The 18,778-nt window shown below is 50.7% G+C and overlaps 1 protein-coding gene across 4 annotated transcripts in view; it reads left to right on the top strand.

The window, feature by feature from the left end:
• Positions 1-17,804, top strand: part of C2CD2L (C2CD2 like) — a 20,148-nt gene extending 2,344 nt beyond the window's left edge. The window contains exons 2-15 of one of the 4 annotated variants that reach the window (XM_026863847.1): positions 1,566-1,661; positions 2,141-2,260; positions 4,663-4,773; positions 5,656-5,769; positions 6,390-6,507; positions 6,661-6,784; positions 7,339-7,403; positions 7,991-8,118; positions 8,392-8,563; positions 9,298-9,399; positions 10,000-10,133; positions 10,644-10,926; positions 12,382-12,591; positions 14,541-17,804. In XM_026863847.1, the coding sequence (XP_026719648.1) occupies positions 1,659-1,661; positions 2,141-2,260; positions 4,663-4,773; positions 5,656-5,769; positions 6,390-6,507; positions 6,661-6,784; positions 7,339-7,403; positions 7,991-8,118; positions 8,392-8,563; positions 9,298-9,399; positions 10,000-10,133; positions 10,644-10,926; positions 12,382-12,591; positions 14,541-14,602 (1,746 nt within the window). In that variant the 5' untranslated portion in view covers positions 1,566-1,658 and the 3' untranslated portion in view covers positions 14,603-17,804. Of the gene's footprint in view, positions 1-1,565; positions 1,662-2,140; positions 2,261-2,297; positions 3,387-4,662; positions 4,774-5,655; positions 5,770-6,389; positions 6,508-6,660; positions 6,785-7,338; positions 7,404-7,990; positions 8,119-8,391; positions 8,564-9,297; positions 9,400-9,999; positions 10,134-10,215; positions 10,314-10,643; positions 10,927-12,381 lie in introns of those variants that run through there. The other 3 variants (XM_026863848.1, XM_026863846.1, XM_026863849.1) reach the window with 3 other exon arrangements.
• The last annotated feature ends 974 nt before the right edge of the window (positions 17,805-18,778 follow it).

Here is an 18,778-nt window from a genome sequence, read left to right as displayed (position 1 = left end):
CCCCCCCCTGTAAAATGGGATAAAGTGACTGATCGTGTCCAACTGGGAAAGATATAACAATGATATTTTGGCTAGCATTTCCTCCTCAAGCCTTGGATTTAAGATACGGAAATTCTTTTGTACACGGGGAAGAAACAGCACAGACGTTGACTGAGGATAGAGGTGGAAGACTCGGTGCAGACCCGGAATCTAAATAACGCTTGCAAAGCCATGGAGATATGTAATTGTGGTTTGAGATAACTATGTAATGATTTTGGTTGCATCTAAGCTTTGCAATCTGCATAGGAAGTTACTGCGTTGCAACATTTGTCCTAGGCTCACAACTGTCCTTTGCAACACAGTTGTTTTTGAGGTATCTCTTTGTCAGGTGATAAAACAACTGAAAATCAGTATTTTGTCATTTAGCTTGTGCTTCGGTACTGCATTTGTATGAGGTGCATTCTGCTGAGGAGCTCTTTGCTGATTTACACGAGGACTGTCGTGTTGCCTCCTGTAGTATCAGGAGATTGTACTAATAGAAAAATAAGTAAGACTGTTTTGCCTTGGTCATTGCAACTTCAATAGTGTATCACAACTCTGAGTAACTTGTTATTGTGTGCCCTGAGGAGTTAAGTTTTGAAGCGACCTGGGGGGCTGCCAAACGAGAGGAGAGTAGGGACTTAATAATATGAAAGCACTACCTGTACTTTAAAATTTTTTTAAGACAATACTCCTCCGATCTCTTAAAAGTTCAGCGCAATTAGGCGAAGTCAGCCTCAGGTCAACTCTGAGTCTTCTCTGTGTAGTCCACGCGCAGCTTCCAAAGACCACAGAACGGGAGACTTGTTCTGGGCTGGGTGCATGTTAGGTTTTCTGGTTTTGTTTTCATAATGAAGTTGTGTAAAGGATAGTCCAGCTGTGCGCTGAGATCTTGAAGGAGAAGCTGTGTCTTGTTTTTTTGCCGTGCCTTCTCATTTAAGATGCACTAAAATGTCATAAAGAGCATTCCCCTGCGGCTCTCTACCCCCAGTCTCCCTCTCCTGTGAAGTTAATCTTGCATCCAGTCAAGGGAAGGGACATGAGGCCTGATAGCACTTGTCGTGACTGACAGCGGCTCCTTCCCTGCTCCTGGTCTGACTCCACACCCACTCTCTTATACTCTAATAAACCTGGAGATGGTGGAAAAAGATAGCAAGTCAAGCAGAGGAACTGATGTACCGTATACTGCGGGTGGATTTTGTTGCTGTAGATGTTTTTGTTTGTTTTACTTGGGGCAGTATTAACCCAGAGCAGAGAGAGAAGAAATGGCAAAGCTTCTGCAGTGAAAAAGGGTAAAGACACTTGTCTTTGCTATCCAGAACAATTTTCCATTCTCATTTGGGCTCACCTGTCTGAAATTAAGGTAGCGTTTGTGAATCTAAGCCTTGTCTAGGGTAGAATTGCATCGTGCGACAGTTCTGCATGTGGGCTGGATTGACGGAAATGGACTGAAGCATCTCTGGGGCCCCGTGTTGGATCGTTTGTTGTCTTTGAAACAGTCTGGGATACCTTGACCACTGGGAATTAACAGAGCTCTCTTTCCATAGAGTTCGGTGCAGATCACATTTGAAGAGGGTCCTCAGTTACCATCAGCTGCAAATATAAGTTGCGTGACATGCAAGGGACAGTCAGACCACAGCATGGTAAGGCTTTGCTGTTCAGAATTGCATGGTGTGGGGTTTCTCTGTCGACCGATGTTGTGTTCTATGGAGATTGCTGAGGCCTGCGTGATGGTGGAACTGGGGAAGCTTTGGGCGAGGTCTGCTACTGAGTTTGGAGGCCTGTCGATGGCCTTGCGAGCTTGCGGCTCTGGGGCTGTGTGGTGATGAGCTCTGGGAGAGCCTCGGTGGGAGATGTGTTGGTGGAGCTGGGGCATATGGATGCTGAACATTGGGATCCAACGGTGGAGAGGAGAAGAGAGCTCCTGTTGCTAAAACATCTTTACTGTCTCATGTACAGAGTCTGAAGCGACAGGTTTGCGGTGTGGAACTGTCTCTGGGACTACACCTGATGTTTCTTTCCCGCCACGATGGGTTGACTGTGTCTGTCACTTTTAGAGGTTTTGCCATCGCATGGCTGCATTGCCAAGGATATAAATTCATCTCCTTCCTTGTCTTTCTAGGTGCTAAACTGCCATCTGTCAGCTGAGGCTGTGAAATTCCCTGTCTCTGTTACTCAGCAGTCCCCAGCTGCTGTTTCTGTGGACACCTACCATGTCACTTTGGCTGTGCTGCAGGCTCAGGTAATGGTTGTAAAAAGTTTGCCATTGAACTTGTTCTTTCACCTGGGTCCATGCTGATTGAGGAAGGAGGATCCTGTTTAGTGCAAACAAAGGCCTCATCGTGCCGAAAGAGGCAACGTGCTGTTGCTGATGTTGAGCGGAGCGGCAGATATTCCCCATCTGCGTGCCGAGTCCTGTTTTCTGAGGGTCATTCTGTAGATCTTGGCTACCTCATGTAGCTGTAACAAAATCCAGAGAGATTTGAGACAGGGTAGCATTCTGTACTATGTTCTTAAGTGGGTGTTTAAGAAATGAAGGGTTGACAGAGTTCAATTCCTGTCACAGCACAATGGATAGGGAAAGATGCGTCCTGCACGTACATACAATTATGGTGTCGTCCTGGTTGTCGGTGTGAGAAAAAATCCAGAGCAAGGAGTGGTTTGCTTGTCAGTGCTTCCCTAACACGTTTTACAAGAATGGGACACAGATTTTTTCCTGTGCGTTGAACATGGGAGATGTTTCTTCCAGAACAGAAGCTGCTGGAAATCGCAGTGGGTGGTAGCTCCGTAGTCATCTTGTGGCTGGATTTGCTTCTCTGGAATGTGATTTTGTTCCCATCATGAAGAAGGTATCAATGCTGGAGGGCGGGTATCTTGCTTGGAGACCATGGTCTTGCTTGTGCTATGGGGAGACGTGGCAAAATTAGAAGTAACTATGTGGTGGCAGAAGCTGATCCTGTGCTATTGCAAGTACCGTAGCTGGAAGGTTGTTCTACAACCCCTTCGGTCTGAGAAGTTTTCTTAAAATTATCATCTTGCATTTATTGGATCGTCCTGGTTTGGTTTTATGCCTCTGTTCCGTGGTCGTTTAAATAGCTATTCTCTGTCTCTCCCTCTCTCTCTCTCCTTGATGTTTAGTATGCCTGCTGCTGACCTAGTCATGGGCAGCAACTGTGGTCGCTTTTCATCTTTGCGTAGTCTTTGGGAGCTGGCCGGACTTTGCCACATCTCATCAAATTGTTCCTCTACTCGCTGGCATTTTCTAGGTCTCCTCGTTCGCACCTGCTGAAGTTTTGAGTCAATAGTTCTCATAGAGCATTGCGTGTGGTATTGTAATTGAGGTCTTGCTGCTGCATTGTGAAATGCTGGTAAGGTTGCCGTATGCCTGTTGGTCAGAAGACTTCAAGTACTGTAGTCCCAAATGTGCCTTGCCTCTCTTGTGCACCTCTCATTGTTTACTTACTTGGCTACCCTGTCCCAGATCTGTTGCTTTCGACTGATGACCTCCTGTGTTTGTGGTAAATAAATGTCAGTCTGTCCTTTTATGTTAAATTTCACTCCCGTGTTTTTAATAGAGATAGGGCATTGGGAGTTCTTCCAGTCTGGTTCTGTGTCTGTCCATTGCATTAACAATTCCTTTCAGGTGTACGGGTGTGTGACTTTCCAACTGAAATATGGGATGACCTGCTTTGTTTTTGCAAACTGTTGGTAACTTGGATGAGTTTTCAGTCTGAGGATGATCTAGAGACCCATAGCCAACTTAAAAATGGCCATGCTTGTTCTTTCAGAAATCTGTCCTTCCTTGGGTTGGTTGGCACCTCAGAGCGTTCTTACTGTCCTCTCTGCGATCTAGGGTGTCTCCCTTTGGTCTCTGGCCTCCTGAGGACCTCTGTTCAAATGCCCTCCAGGTTTCCTTGCATTCCTGAGCCGCCTTTGGTGTCTTTGGCCCAATCAGGACCCTTCTAATGGTGTCACAATGCCTATCGATGCTTTTGAGGTTGCCCTTAGCAGACTGTAGCGGATCTCGCGTCCCTCTTGTTCCCTCAGAGGACTTCCTGAGTCCATATCTGTGACCCAGCCCAGTCATTCTGTTCTCTTCCCTCTAGCCATGCCTCTATTTGTTCCTCATTCCTCTGATGACAAGTTTACTCGGTTCAGATCCCCTCTGGATTTATTCGTCATGTCTGTCTCTCTGGCCTTCTCGTAACGTTTTATTTTCCCAGTCACAGTGCCTCCTGAGACCTTCCTTGTGCTCCGCTTCCATCTCGTCGCGCTCTAGGTGGGGCCATCTTTCTTCTTTTGGCAGTGGTTAATTGGCGTAGCTCAGTAAATATTCCATGTCAGTTCCCGACTCACACTTTTCGATTGTCCTGGGTTTTTTTTCTTTGACCTCAGATAGAACCCACATTTTTTGTCTCTGATGGTGCCTGGGTGTCCAAAGGCAGTAAGGAGGCCGGATCTCACCGCAGAGCAATGACGCTTCCGCAGCTGCTTCTTCCCATAAGCCGAGGACCGCTTGTGTTCTTATGTTCTGCCTCTACTTGTTACGCTGGTGTGAGGGCCTTTTGGTTGCTGAATTTGAAGTGGGGCAAAAAACAACCTCACAGAAACAGTTCCTGACCGTGCTCATATGTTCTGGGCCAGGTGGAGATCCGCTTGGAGGAGATACAGAACGAAGGTCTCCTGGTGTCATGGATGTTCAAGGATAGACCAGACTTGAACCTTTTGGTTCTTCCAAGACTTCAGCTTCATGAGGTGAGGGGCCGACAGCGGGAGACTGGACTGGAGCGGAGGAAGGACAGGAGGGGCAGGAACAGCGCCAAGGGGGGAGGAAGGTCGCTGTGGAGGGGGAGAGGTTGGCAACTCACCGTCATGGTCCTTTAGGATAAGGGAGGGTATTCTTTTGCCCTGGAATCGGTACTGGCTCAGCTCTGTCCAAATGGCACATCATCAAGAGAGCTGAAGTGGTACTGATGCCTATTTTCCAAGGTTGGTGTAGCAGCTGAATGGGAGAGTGTGCAGCAGTAAATGTTTTCTGTCTGTGCAGGTCCTCCTGCCATTGCCCAGTGTAGAGCTGCAAAATGACCTGGGTTGGCTTTGGGTTTTGGGGTGGTTTGGGGTTTTTTGTTGTTGGTGGTTTGGTTTGGTTTATTTGTTTGGTGTTTTTTTGAGAGGTTAGTGTGGGGAAGTGCTGTGGGTGTTAGAGGTTTAACAAGCTGAATGTGGGCATGCCTACGCTTGTGATCCAGGTGGGTCGGTCGATTCATTTTACTGATGGCCTCGTTGCCTTTTTCTGAGTAGATGTAGGAATTTGGCTGTTCTCACAAAAGTGCGGTAGTACTGTCTCACAAGGTGGTGAGGAGGTGATGAACTGTAAAAGGCTTATTGTCAAAATTTGCAAGGGGTAGACCACAGATCTGGAGGCTTAGTTTCTTGCATTTATACCACTCGCATTTACCTGCAGCTGTTAGAACCTTTAAGTGCTGGGGAGAGCCAGTACGGGATATGGGAGGTTATTACTGGGAGAAGGACTGTGTAGCGTCTTAGAGGCTTGAGAGGCAGTTGGAGCTGTATACGGAGAAAATGAGTCTCCCTCATTATGACTTTCTGCATTTCCTCCTGATTTGTGGAGAGAAGAATGAAGGGAGAGTGGATCTGTCCACCATAAAGGATCTGATCGAGGACACCATTGTCAGCACTCAGCCAGCCATGATGGTGAATCTGAAGGCCTGCACTGCCGGAGCCGGTGCGGTAAGGCACTCTCTCCGTGTCATTCTCGTGCCTCAAATGTTGCGCCCCGGGGTGCTTCTGAGGGCTGTGACTCAGACGGGAATCCGAGGGTTGAGACTCGTTCCTGTGTGACAGTCACATCCCAGTTTGCGCCGTCGTGAGAGTCTGGGGTGCTACGGCACGGGGACTAGGATAGTTGGAAACCATTCTGAAGGACAGCTCTGTTTGTAGCTTGTTTCCCAAACACGGAGTGCCGGCTGTGTTGAGGTGGAGCTGGACTGCCCAAGGCACGTCTCTGTTTCGGCAGTCTCTCCGTTGCTCAGAACGCCAAGGCTCCCTCCAGGGTAGCCTTTACAGGCAGAAATGGGCTGTGGTTTGTTATCTTCAGGTGTTCGTTTGGCAGCCAGCAAGCTCGTTCGTGTCTGTCTCTTCTGTCTGCCTGGAGTTTCCTATCTGAAATAACAAGAGGGGGGCCACCGGAGGTGGATAGCTTGGGGAGTCTGCAGCATCTCTCGATAGCTCTGCGGGTATTGGCTTGTGTCAGTGTGAGGGGCTACTTAGGATGCAAAGACAAATATCTTGCTGCTGTGTGCTGGTGAGCAAACGATAAAAGCCTTGATCTTGCTGTCGTCATTCTTCAGGTATCCAGCAATAAGTTGACTCAAGAGTCCCCGTCCGGAGTAGTGGTGGCCCCTCTGGGTTCTAAGCTGTTGCTCCGGAATCTTCGCGTGCTGAACTTGGGCTGTCAGGGGAAGGAAGGTAAGTGCAAAAACTGCTCGTCTGCAGGGGCGAACGCGTGTGTGTCTGGATTGGAGTGAATGGATGTTTTGAGCAGGTTTGGAAAGAGGGGAGTGCGTCCAGTAAGCTGGTACCTCATGTTGACAAGCAGGCACATCTGCTCTGTTCCTCCAGGAGTCGGGGAGGTGCACTGCATGGCAGAGCTAGACAGCCCCCCACAGCAGAAGCGGACGAGGCCGGTGACAGCTGACGGTGCCAGTGCTGCAGCAGAGCTGGAGTGGACTGAGGACCTCTTTCTGTAAGTGTCTGCTCTCCTTCTAGCTGACATGGCAGAGGCAGACCGACATGGTTTCTGGGTGTTGTTACTGTGCTGTGGTAATTAATTGATGCAGACGGCACAGAGGCGAAGCCCGTGCTGTGGCGTGGTGCGCGTTTGTGTCACCCGCGCGACGAGCCGCTGAGTCTGTCGACTGGCCCTGGCATGTGTATGTATTTCCCTCTCCCCTGGACTCTCTGTGTTTTAACTGTACTGGCAGAAGTGCCAGTCGCGGAGGGTGCGTGAAAGCGGCAGGTGTGTGAGGCCTGGAGCGCAAATCTCGGCCTTCTGGATGGGTTGCCCCCTCAGCTTCCCCTGGCAGCTTACGCAGCCTCGCAGAGGAAGCAAACCAGAATTCTCTTCTGTGTAGTTTGCCGCCCCTCGTCGTGTCCTCCAAAGTAGCGCGCGTGTACTGGTGATTTGGAAAAGGTGATGAGCGTGAGATGCAAGGGAGGGAAGATGTGGAACGGGGTCGTTTGCTCCGTGGCCGTTCTGCAGATTGCCTAACGCCAGCCTGTCTTTTTGTGTTTTGACAGGGAGCTGGGACCTAGAAGTAAAGAGCTGAAGCTACAGGTGCTGGGGAATGGCAATGGAGGGGGAAGTGAGTATGGGCAGCTGCAAGATGGATTGTAAGACGGGGAGACAGAATTGCCTAAGGGACTTCCTATGCTTTGAGCCTGTGGTAGTTCTGCATCGGTACGATGCATGATGAACTCTGCAAAGGTGTTTTCTTGCCCAGCTTTCTGTGAGCATCTCACTGCCTGAAGTAACCCTGGAGTCTGTTCTTAGTGAAGCGCTCTTACTCTGACCTTTTTTGGTACCCAGGAGGTTCCCGCGGCCTGCCCATCTCCAGTCAGAAGCGGGAAGAGGCATGCGGGGATTTATCCCCGTGTATTGGAAGAATGTTGTGGAAGGCTCCTACCTCTGTTCATTTGTGCTCGGTCAGGGACTAACCGCAGCATCTATTTTGATGGAGGCCACTCAATGGCCACCTCTGTAAGGGAGTTGATTTCTGCATGGGTAAAGAGGAGCGGAGGAGCAGTGCCCGCCCCCTCCCCCCTGCCCCCTCGAACCTGGGAGCTGCTGGATTCGGGGTGACCTGCTTCGTTGGCCCACTGGGCTGCTTCCCAAAAGCAGAGGTTGCCTGGGACGCATTTGAGGTGTTTTGTCTTCCTGTTCTTCTTGCAGATGTGCTGCTGGCGCACACCACGCTTTTACTCGATTCTTTGGGCAAACAACCATCTGGGAGACAGGTCTGCTCGCTGGTCCCAGGAGCCGGGCGGTCACTGGCAGCTGAAGCTACCGTTATATTGGAGGTGAGCTTACGACTCCATAAGTTTGGCACAAACACGTACTCTTGGAAGTGTTTGTGATGTGATCCTCTAGCTGGGACGAACACGACTGGGCCTGGGCTCGTCGCTGAGGAGGGGTGTCAGCGAGCCCTCGGTGCTTGAGCCTCCCTCTGTTCGACCAACAGTGGAGAGGGAGTGGCTCTTTGGGGCCCAGAGTGGTAGCTTTTGTCATCTGTATGCCTGCCTTTCTATCTGGGAGGAGGAGACCCTCTCTGAGCTGCGTTTTACTCTTTGTAGCTGCTGTTCCAGGAGTCTCCCGCATCTTTGAATGCTCAGCACACCACATCTCTGCGAACTAGCATCACCCCCACTAAGAAGGTGGAGATGGACCGAACCATCATGCCCGATGGCACCATCGTGACTACCGTCACCACAATTCAGTCCCGGCCCAAGGCAGACTGCAAACTGGGTGAGGCTGTCCTGCGATGAGCATCTCATGTGGGTGGCTGCTATGGGGGCACAGGCTCGGCAGCGGTATTCCTGAGGTCACTCATGGGCAGTAGCAAAACCGGTTAGCCTTCGTATGTTGTGGACTCACGCCTTGCGCAGAGCCATCAGCTTCTTCGGTCCCTTAGTGTCTTGCGGCCATCCAGAGACTCAGGCATAGCCTTGTGGGAGGCAGTAGTTGCAGCCCTGTGTTTGGGGGGGTGGCAAGAGAGGGCTGAACCTCCCCGACACTCTTTGGTGGTGGGAGGTCCTAGCTCTGTGTACGTTGCCGCATAACTTCTGCGTGGTGTTGGGCTAAGTGTTTTGCTGCTCTTGCTCTGCGTTCTTCGTTCCTGAAGAAGTTGCACCATACGTACCGAACGCTGAGATGAAAGTGTGGTGACCTGGCTTACTAGTGGTTGTTGCCACTTGCAGTCTGACATCCTGATGAATGCGATGCCGTGTATTCTGTGAGGTGGGGCTGGGAAATGGCATGAATGGGGTCTCGTGATGGGGCTGTTTCACGTGTCTTTTTCCAGTAGGCTTCTTACTACTTTGTTGCCGCAAAGCCTCATGGAGCCAGCCTCTCCAGGCTCTCTGCATGCACTTGAGGCTTTCTGGGGCTGCACGTAGGGGGCCGTGACACAGTCGTGAAGTTGCTGAAGCTTTGTCTCCACTTACTGGTGACTCTGTGTCTCTGCCTCTTTCACTGTGAAGATTCACCATCGAGGTCTCCTTCCAAGGTGGAAGTGACCGAAAAGAAGACAACAGTGCTTTTAGAGAGTGGCCACCCTCGCAGCCCCTTGCCCAGCGGTAGCCGTAAGTGCTTGGAAATCTCAGGTTCTTACCAGAGCGATGGTGTTCTTTAGCCTTTCTTGGAGAGTGGCGGTCTGAATGTAGGTTGCCAAACTTGACTGCAAGAAGAGAATGTCTGAGTGAAGGCAGGGGTGGAGGGGTGGTGGCGGGTGGGTACAGGTAAAAGAAATTCCACTTGGGCTCTCTGTTCTGTGACTCTGGGTGCTTCCTTGCTCAGTGAGAACACTCCAGGCTATCTGGACCAAAAGAGCTTTGCTCACCTTGTACTCGGGGCTGTGGTTTTCTCCAGGGCAGAACGCTGCAACTGTTTTGACGGTTTGTGGCCAAGGCTGCCCAAACTCTTGGGAGTCTTTGGTAGTCTTTGTGGAGCAGGAAGGGTGTTTTAATGACACACCTGGTAGGATGTCAAACTTTTCAGGTGTCTAAAAGGGCATAGGTGTATATGCAGCATGCTTGCTTTGGTTTATTTGGGCAAGTCCATAATTCCCATTCTCTACCTTCGTGCACATATAGTTGCCTCTTACAAACATCGTGGTCAGCGAGCAACCTCTTGCGTGTGCTGAAGGTTGCCACTTCAAGTGTTGGTATCTTTCTTGTGCTCAGGGGATAGCCATATGCCCAACGGCTTGGATCCAGTGGCCGAGACAGCGATCAGGCAGCTCACCGAGACGAATAACAAGCCCACCAAGAAGACCCCGACAAAACGCAGCACACTGATCATCTCGGGAGTTTCCAAGGTCTCTGGTAGTTAGGGGGCTCCATTTCCAGTTTGGGAGTTTGTTTCTAGGGATGCATGTGTGAAACCACCCTGTCCCATAGGGATCAGTGTGGGAAGGTTCCAGCACAGACGTCTTGCTTGGCAGAACCCTTTTGCCGCTTCCTTGCAGCTTGTCACTGCTTCCCGGCGAGTGTCAAAGGTAACTTGCCAGTCTGCAGGGCAGCTGCTGGTGGGAGTTTGCAAAGGGCAGCTGAAGAAAGGGAGGCTGCTGCCGTACCGGGTTGGGAACCTCGTGGAGAATCTAAGGAGTTCTCCATGGACATGCCCACGGGAGTGAGGGAGGTGCTGTGGAAAGCTTTGGAATTGGCCACATTCCAGCAAAAGAGTGACAGTTGCACATTGGTGCCGTCTAGCACCTATGATTGGAACTGGAGCATCCGTACATAGGTATGGAGGGAAGAAGGGAGATGAACATGATCCTGTAGACCCCATCTTCCCATCTGTCTGACCTTCTAACCCCCCCCTCCAGGTACCTATCGCTCAAGATGAAATGGCACTTTCTTTGGGTTATGCTGCATCCTTGGAGGCCGTGGCATATGGGGGTTCTGTGGCGGAGGGCACAGCTGGCCGGATGCATGATTCTACCGAATCGTCACAGCTGCCGGAAGCGTCGCCGTTGGGTCAAAGGGCCAGTCAGGAGCTGGATGAGACGACACGGTCAGACATCTCTGAGAGACCGTCGGTGGAAGACGTGGAGTCGGAAACTGGCTCCACGGGAGCCCTCGAGACCAGGAGTTTGAAAGATCACAAAGGTAAGGATGAACCATTAGATAATATCTAAAGTTAGCCTGTTGTCCTTGAGGAAATAGTGACATCTGACTACCCTTGCCTGAGCATGGGAGCTGTGTCCAGCTTTTGGCGTGGCAAATTGCAGCTTCTGTGGGAGCTTGGCAGAGCCTGACTCTCTCCTACACTTTCTGATCAAGCAGTTCCAAACTCTTGGGCTTGAAGGCGTCCAAATACCAGGGACTTTTTGGTTTCTGTGCTCTCTTAGACGGGTACCCTCCTCAGCTTGTGCGTTCCCAAGAACCGGTTTTCTTCCGCCAGCTTCCAGGACCACAGATCAGGCGTGTGTCCGTAAATAATGATTACTTCTCTGATTTTGGTCACCTCTGGTGTGGAAATGGAGGCCACCCGACAATGTAGATTGTATGGGCCTTGATGCCCTCCTTTATTTTCCGTTAGCATCAAAGCAGCTAGTGCCTCTGACTGTTGTACTGTAGGAAGTCCATGTAAACTCTCTGCTTTTAAACGATGGAGTTGGCCTGCCCCAACTGACCTGCTGTTCTGGACTTTCTGGGCTTGCGTTGGTTGGGCGGATGGCATGTCCCGGATTTGTCTGCTTGTAGCTGTGGTGGTTTCAGTTAGCTGTAAACTTACGTAAATGTTACGCCAAGATCTCGATCACTCATCACACGACAGCGGGACAAGTTTCATGGGGTTGTACCCTGGTCTGGCTGGGTATGGTTTGGACTGTACGGCCCGTCATGTGCACGTCAGCGGGTAGAAGGGTGCATGGCCCAGATTTCTGAGAGACTTGGTGGGCAGGGAAGAGAAGGAAGGAAAGGGAAAGCAAGCTCCCTCTGTAGGAAATACCATGATGGCTTTGTAGGGTACACAGGTTTTGGATGCATGTGTTTGCACCTGACTGGGACTGATGGCAATTGATGTCTCTGTCCTGTCCCTGCCATGTGAGTCATTTTAAACCGTTGCCATTACTTGTCTCCAGATTAGGGTATCTCGTGAAACCAGGGACCATTTTTTCCGGGGGCTTGATGACCTGCTCCTCCGGGTGCCCTTGAGATGGGTTAGTCTGAGAGGCTGTTTCTCTGGCACACGTTCCTCCCGGTGTCTCCACACGCAGACAGTTTCAGTTGCTTTCCATTTGTGTGAGTCTTAGTTTTCTGTTGCCATTCTGCATGCCTCCACCGAAGAGGGCATGGTTGCTTAAAAGGAGGTTTTTGCAGAGAGAACATGTGACGGCGTGCTTAGCGAAGCAGCTGGTTAGTATCGTGGTCTGTCCCAAACATAAACTTTGCCTTGTGGCTGGGAGTTGGGATTTGCCAACCTGCCATGCACTTCTGCCGCTTGGAGCGGAAGAGGCATTTGCCACTTGTCCAAGAGCAGCCGGGTGTGTTAACGTTCCTGAGACTTGGCAGGGCAGGATGCTATCGTGGTTTCTGTCTCCTTCCTTTCTGTCTCTGCAGTTAGCTTTCTTCGGAGCGGTACCAAGCTCATCTTCCGGAGAAGGAGCAAGCAGAAGGAAGCGGGCCTGAGCCAGTCACATGACGACTTGTCCAACGTCACCACCAACTCTGCCGCCAGGAAGAAAGCCGGCAGCTTCTCGCGCCGCCTCATCAAGCGCTTCTCCTTCAAATCTAAATCCAAACCCAAAGCTAGTGACAGCATGACAGCAGGTGAGAACTGAAGGAGGGAGAGGCCTATCAGAACGATTTCGCAGAGATCCTTTTCTAGTCTCTTGTCTTCCCACTCCACGGTATCTGTGACCTGCAGTCCAGTTCCTTCCAAGCTTGGCTGAGGGAAGACACCCCAGTGCTTTATGCCGTGTGGGGAATGGAGGGGGTGAACCTGGGGCTTAGGTCACTCATCTGCACTGGCTGAGCCTTCTCCAACTGTCATACCCCACTGTGCTCTCCCAGAAAATCCAGGTGGCATGCTAATCCTTGTGGGGGTCCTGAGAGCTGCAGAAGCGACTGCGCCTGCATAGCTGTCTGGCGTTGCTGGGTGTGTCCTGGAAAGCAGGGAGGGGTCAGATCTCGAGTGGCTGCCCTCAGAGTTAAAGGTGAAGAAACTACTGGGTTTGCTGAAGAAGTGTGTGATGCAGCCTCGCTTGGCTCTTCTGGTGAAAGAGAATGACGCGGTCGCTGGTGTCTAAATGCTCTTGTTGCTTCTGCTCGGTGCAGAGGCTGTAACCTGACTGAGGTGGGGTGCAGCATGGGGCAGCGAGCCACCAGGAGAATGAGCTGTGGCTCTCCACCTGGTTCTGCCATTGGAACGGTTTCTGTTCGGTGGACGACTCTGAGGGATGCCTGCTTTCTGTGCTGTGCTGATGAAGGAAGGAGCCTTTACGAAGATGGAAGTTCTAACCACTTGGGTGAGTTTTTGTGGAAGCCTGGGCCATTGCAAGATCATCTGGTCGCTGCCGTTGGTGCTGTCACGCTGTGATGCAGCCCTCCTTCTGCATCCACGTTCTCGCACGAGGAAGGGACCGTGCTACATGCGCGCCCCAACCGCTACACAAGCAGAACCCTTTCTGTTGGGAGAATTGCTGGCAGGGTACCAGGCCATCCTCTGCACCTGCGGAGTGTCTGGCCTCTCACGGCTCTCGCGGTGAGGACCGGCACCACGCTGGGGATGGACAGCGAGGAATGCGACAGTGCTTGCAAAAGGGCGGTCTGACGTGGAGCCTGAAGTCACGTGGCAGAAAGAGGCCAGAGTTTACATGTTTTCACTGATGAAAGGGTTTTCTGTGGCAGAAGGACCCTTTCTCGATTGCGTCTGGTATTTCCTTCCTTCTAGCAAACTCGATCCAGTGCTTTCAATCGGTGGGCATTTCTGCAGCGTGCGTTGGCAGAGGGAGAGGTGTGCAGGGGGAAATCGAATCCTTGTGTGGGAGGAGACTGCCTTTCTAGATGAACAGTTTTCTTGTCATCTGACACGTGAACATTGCAAATATGCCCAGAGGCCCCATTCGGATAGCATGATGACTCACTGGAGAAATGCTTGTGCCCCATCGGCATGCCTGCTTTGAACGGAAGCTCCTGCTCTCCTGTAGGTTGTAGAGTTAAGGAGATGGGGCAAAGGGGAGGAAAAACTTTGCTGAAGAGTGATTGCCTAGGCCTGACCAGATTTGCTAGCTCTGCTCTCCTGTTATGGTACCTCCGGAGGCGAGGGCTGTCGCCCCGCCTTACGTGGGATGCCACCAACCAAAAAAGTGGTTGTTCCCTCGGCAACACGCATAAAGTAACAGTCACGTTCTTCAGAAGGATGAATCCTGGCTGGTTGGCGTGTGCCGTTTCCAAAGACCAAATGTGTTTGCTGTGCTGCTGTGAAAGGATTTATAGGTGGGAATTTCAGGGCGTGTCTCAGAAAATATCCAGAGGTAGAGAGGGCCAGAATCACCTGGGGCTCAGATTGAACATGACAGTGCATGCAAGCAGGAGGGACTCTTTCCTGTTTTTCCTGCTCATTCCCTGTGAGGTTGGGCATGCGTGAGAAATGGGACTGGTCCAGCCAGCTGACAGGGAACCTATTCTCCATCTGTTTGTTTTGGTCTGGGAGTTTTTCTGTCCTCCCCGAGCTCTTTCATGTCTTTTATCCTTTGTTTCTTTTGTCGTCTGCATGGCACTGCGGCTTCGTTCTCAGCTCTGCACGACGGAAGTTGGCATGCTCGCCGTTTCTTGCTGAAAATGGTTTTCCTTGATGCAAGAGATTGCTTCCCACTGCGGCACCAGCGGAAGTTGGTGCTCTTCAGTTGCAGGTTTAATCACAGGACCTTCCACGAGTTTCTTTCAGTAGTCCTGTATTCTTCTTTTAAATCTGAAGAACAGCTCAAGCTGTTCCGGTGCAGGGCAGCTGGAGGCAAATGCCAGAGGCTTCCGTCTGTGCTTCTGAAGCGTGAATAGGGCTCCTGTACACGAGGAGGGCTGCAAGGCCGAGTGAGTGTTGTCCTTGTTGCCGTAGACTGGAGGCGGAAAAAGCAAGCAAGGCTTGCATCCGACAAAGGCATACCTGGATTTCGACTGGAGTATTTTGGTCTGCCTCAGAGGAAGGAGGTGATGGGAATGGCAGGAGTAAAACTGAAACCAGAGTTCTTCACCAGCCTCAGGGACCGAGGAACCCTTTCTAGCCATGTTAATTGGGCCATTTGTGCCATATGTCTATGGGATTTCCTGAATTTGGTTCTGGTTTGTTGGTTACAGGCTGTGCCCGCTCATGAATCACAGTGGGGGTTCTGTCTTTGATTTTGAGTTTCAACTTGGCAGAAGGCTCATCTGGGAACCTTCCATGCTGCGGTCGCTGGAACGAACGGAACGTGGGATGCGGGATGGTCGGTGTGTCTCTTCCCTTGAATTTTTGGCACTGCTTTTTATCACAGGCAGTAAACTGCTATGAAAACTTGTGTCTGGTTAGATAGCACGCAGAGGAAGGGATATCATCAAGGGCCGATAGAGCGCATCCCCAAACGTCAATTCCCACATCTGCTCGTGTTTCCTAACAGATGTACTTTCTGCTGTTTTGTTGCTTCTCAAAGTTGTATGCTGCAGGACTGATATCGTAACCTTTTTATGTTCTTATAAATGTTTTCGCTAAGTGCAGAATGTTTTTCAGGGTGTTTTGGTCAGCTGCTGTTTGAGGGACAGAGGGGTAGGGAGAATGGCTCAGATGCGTGAATCCTGAGGTCTTTTAGATCGGATATACTCCCGATGAACGTGTTGATCCTTGTTCTTCATATCTGTACCTGCTTTCTTTCTCACACATATGGTTGCGTTCATCCCCCGAGCGGCAGGCAACTGGTTTTGTTAGTCCTGGCTATGCAAGCACGGGTTACTCTCCTGGCTTCTCAAAGCCAAGAATGGTAACAAATCTGCCTCGTGGGAAAAGTGTGAATATTGACCTGAGAAATTTTTCTTCTATCCTAATCTCCTCTGAAGGAAAGGGAAGTTCACGTACGTCTTTGTCTTGACAGTTTCTGGAGGCCAGAGTCCCAGGGAGGTCACCCCTGTAGAACTGCCACTTAAAGAAATCTCTTCTGTATTTAATCCCTGCTTGTGCTTCTGGCTTTAGGACAGAAGAAATGCTATTTGAAATCTGCTTTTCCCCATTCCGCTTCTTCTGGATACCCGTGCCCTTGCCTCGGTGCCATTGTGGGTCACGTGGCATTTTGTAATGCCCGGGACCACAAAGCAACCCCGGCGTGCAGTGTGGGCCACCTTTGAACTTTTTTAGACTCAAATGATCTGCAGTTGCCAGGTTGCTGTCTCAGGGTAGGCTTGATATTTGCACCTTGTGAAATCGGTCCTTGACTGAATATGTGGGGGAGGAGGCATGGCAGAGCAGTGGGCTTGAACGGACAGAGGCTTCTGAAGGAGTTCAACCTGCTTATGAGGGCCTGCATTCCAAATCAGCTACACAAGTAGAAACGGTGACTTGGTGACTGGTAAATGAAGCCAAAGTATATACATTTTGGGGTTTGGGGGTTCTTTTGGGTTTTTTTGTGGGTGGTTTTTCATTTGTGGGGTTTCCCCCCCTCGCCTTATTTTCACTGAACAGCATTGCTAGAACTTACCTACCAGTGTGTTTCTAATTCTCTATTTCTCTAGCTGTAAGTATGTTTGTAAGTATATTTCTGTCAGGATGCATCCTCTCCCCATGTTTTGGTAAGGCTTTTTAAGAGCCTCTGCATTGAAAAAGCTCTGGGCATCAGCCTGCGAAGGGGTATCCTCTCAAGGTGGGAGAAAGCAGACACCGGAAGAGGAGGAGAAAACTGCGAAAGCTCAGTGATTTAGGGGTGCCATATGCTTTACTGTGCTGGATGTCTGAGGCCCAATAATTGGAGAGGGTGCTCAAAGGCTGCGTATTTGAGGGCAGAGGGATCGTGCACACGTGTTTACGTGTGCTTGTAACTGGAGCGTGCTCTGCAAGTGCCTGTACCGGTCACACTGCAAAGCGACTTGAGGACGACAGATGGGTTGGGAGAGCAGCCTTGTCGGCTTCTGTGGCATCCACAAAAGATGTCTGACATGGACCTTTACAGGGGCAGAGTCTTGAGCAAGCGAGTCCAACTTCTGCTCCTGCAAGCACCTTTGTGCTGTGTATTTAGTTGGGGATGGAGTTGTTGGAGAGATGGGTTGAAGTGGGGGAGAGTGAGGGTAGACTACCAGAGAGGTAGTCAGAAAACAGTTCATGGGAGGGGAACATGATGAAAACTTCTTCAGACTGATAGAAGAGGACTAGAGGCCCACGCCTTTTCTAGATGAGAACTGGGTGCACGGCAAAGTGTACGCTTACAAATGTTTTCATTCTGCTTTTTTTTGTCTGGAGTGATGCCACTTCCTTCCTGTGACGGCTTCTCTTGGTTCATTGTTGGCTACACCTACAGAGAAATAACTCCTGAGTTGCTGGCGAGATGACTGAACATTGGGTGGCTGGTGTTCGCGTGTTAGGGGTCTTGCATTGTTTCCCCCTCCGCTAGGTCACAGTGAGTGTTATGGTAGAGTAACAATCCCAGTGGTGGTCAAACATCTGGAAACTTTGTGTACTTGCGATACTGTAGCTCTTCCTACAGGCATGACTGCTCCATGCAGCCTTTCCTTTCTCATACAGGTACTGGACCAAATTCCCATGCTGAATTTGAATTGGCGCCCCTCCTCGTGCGTGCTCTTTTGTACTTTGATAACTTCTTTCTGGGTGTATTATTTTAACCCCAGACTGTTCAGAGGAAAATAAAATAAAAAAAAAAGGAACTGTGTAGCTATTTAAGAGATGATAGTAAAATGTCTTAATTTGGACTAAATGAAGTTCTTGCACCTTTGTAAATGTTGAAGAAGAATTCCATTGCTGTGTAATGGCTGAACCTGTTAACTTATTAAACCACATGGAAATTAAAGCCTGACCCAGAGTCTAACTTTATACTGGCTGGAGTGCAGCGAGTTGTGGCCTCTGGCTTCCTCTTAAGTTCAAAGAGGATTTGTAGTCCTCTTTTGTAAGACTGTCATCTCTGAAGCATCCTTTTTGCCGGGAACAGGTCTACAGACTGTAAGACCAGGCCAAGGACTGTAACCCTGTGGAGGCAAGTAATTATTCCCAAGATGGCAATGTCGGCCCCAGAAGGTCTGAGCCGAGCCGAAGCCTTTGGCTGGCCCTGGACGTGCAGCAGTACCCTGGGCGAGTCTGTTATGGCTTCTTGGGGTGCCCTTGCAGAGTGGGGAGACCCTGCCCTTGCCCTGTTTGACACCCGGTTCATGTTGTCTTCTCCCCTCAGCCTGCTCTGCTTTTCCTTCTTTGTTGTCCTTGCTGTGTTGCAGGGCCTACAGCTGCAGCTGCAAAGTCAAGGTAGACGAGAGGGGTGGTGGTTGTACATTTCTTCTCCAGGCAGGGCTCATCCTGCGGCAGGGTGGTGGCAGACCAACACGCTGGGGGTCTAGTCTCCCACACGCTTCCTGTAGCCCGAGGTGCTGTCCCACTGCCATCGTCGGCAAGGCAGTCACGTGCTGAGGACATTGAACAGATGTGCCTCTTTGCTTTCCCTGGTGCACAGCTGGCTGAGCACTGGAGGGCAGGCTTGTGAAGAACTTTGTGCGGCGTGTCTTATCGACAAGCCCTGCCCAGAGAGCCTCGTGTGGATGCCAGGTGAGGAGACCAGAGCACTGGTAGCACAGAGGTGAGGAAAGGTGTGAACAGCACAGCAGAGGCCACAGGTCACCAGTGTGTCATCGCAGACATGCAGCTTAACTCCTGGCACCAGCTCTGCTCGGCTGTGCTGGTACCTGCTGACCGCAGCTGCCCTTCTGGCACAAAGCAGCTTTCCATCTATGCCCTCCTGCCGTCAGCAGCTGCCTGGGCTGCCGGCGGTGTGAAAAC

Source organism: Athene cunicularia, assembly GCF_003259725.1.
Source record: "Athene cunicularia isolate RWA chromosome 24 unlocalized genomic scaffold, athCun1 chr24_part2, whole genome shotgun sequence".
In the NCBI taxonomy this organism is placed as follows: domain Eukaryota; kingdom Metazoa; phylum Chordata; class Aves; order Strigiformes; family Strigidae; genus Athene; species Athene cunicularia.
The sequence above is the reverse complement of the archived record's forward strand: the minus strand, read 5'-3'. Positions and strand labels throughout refer to the sequence as shown.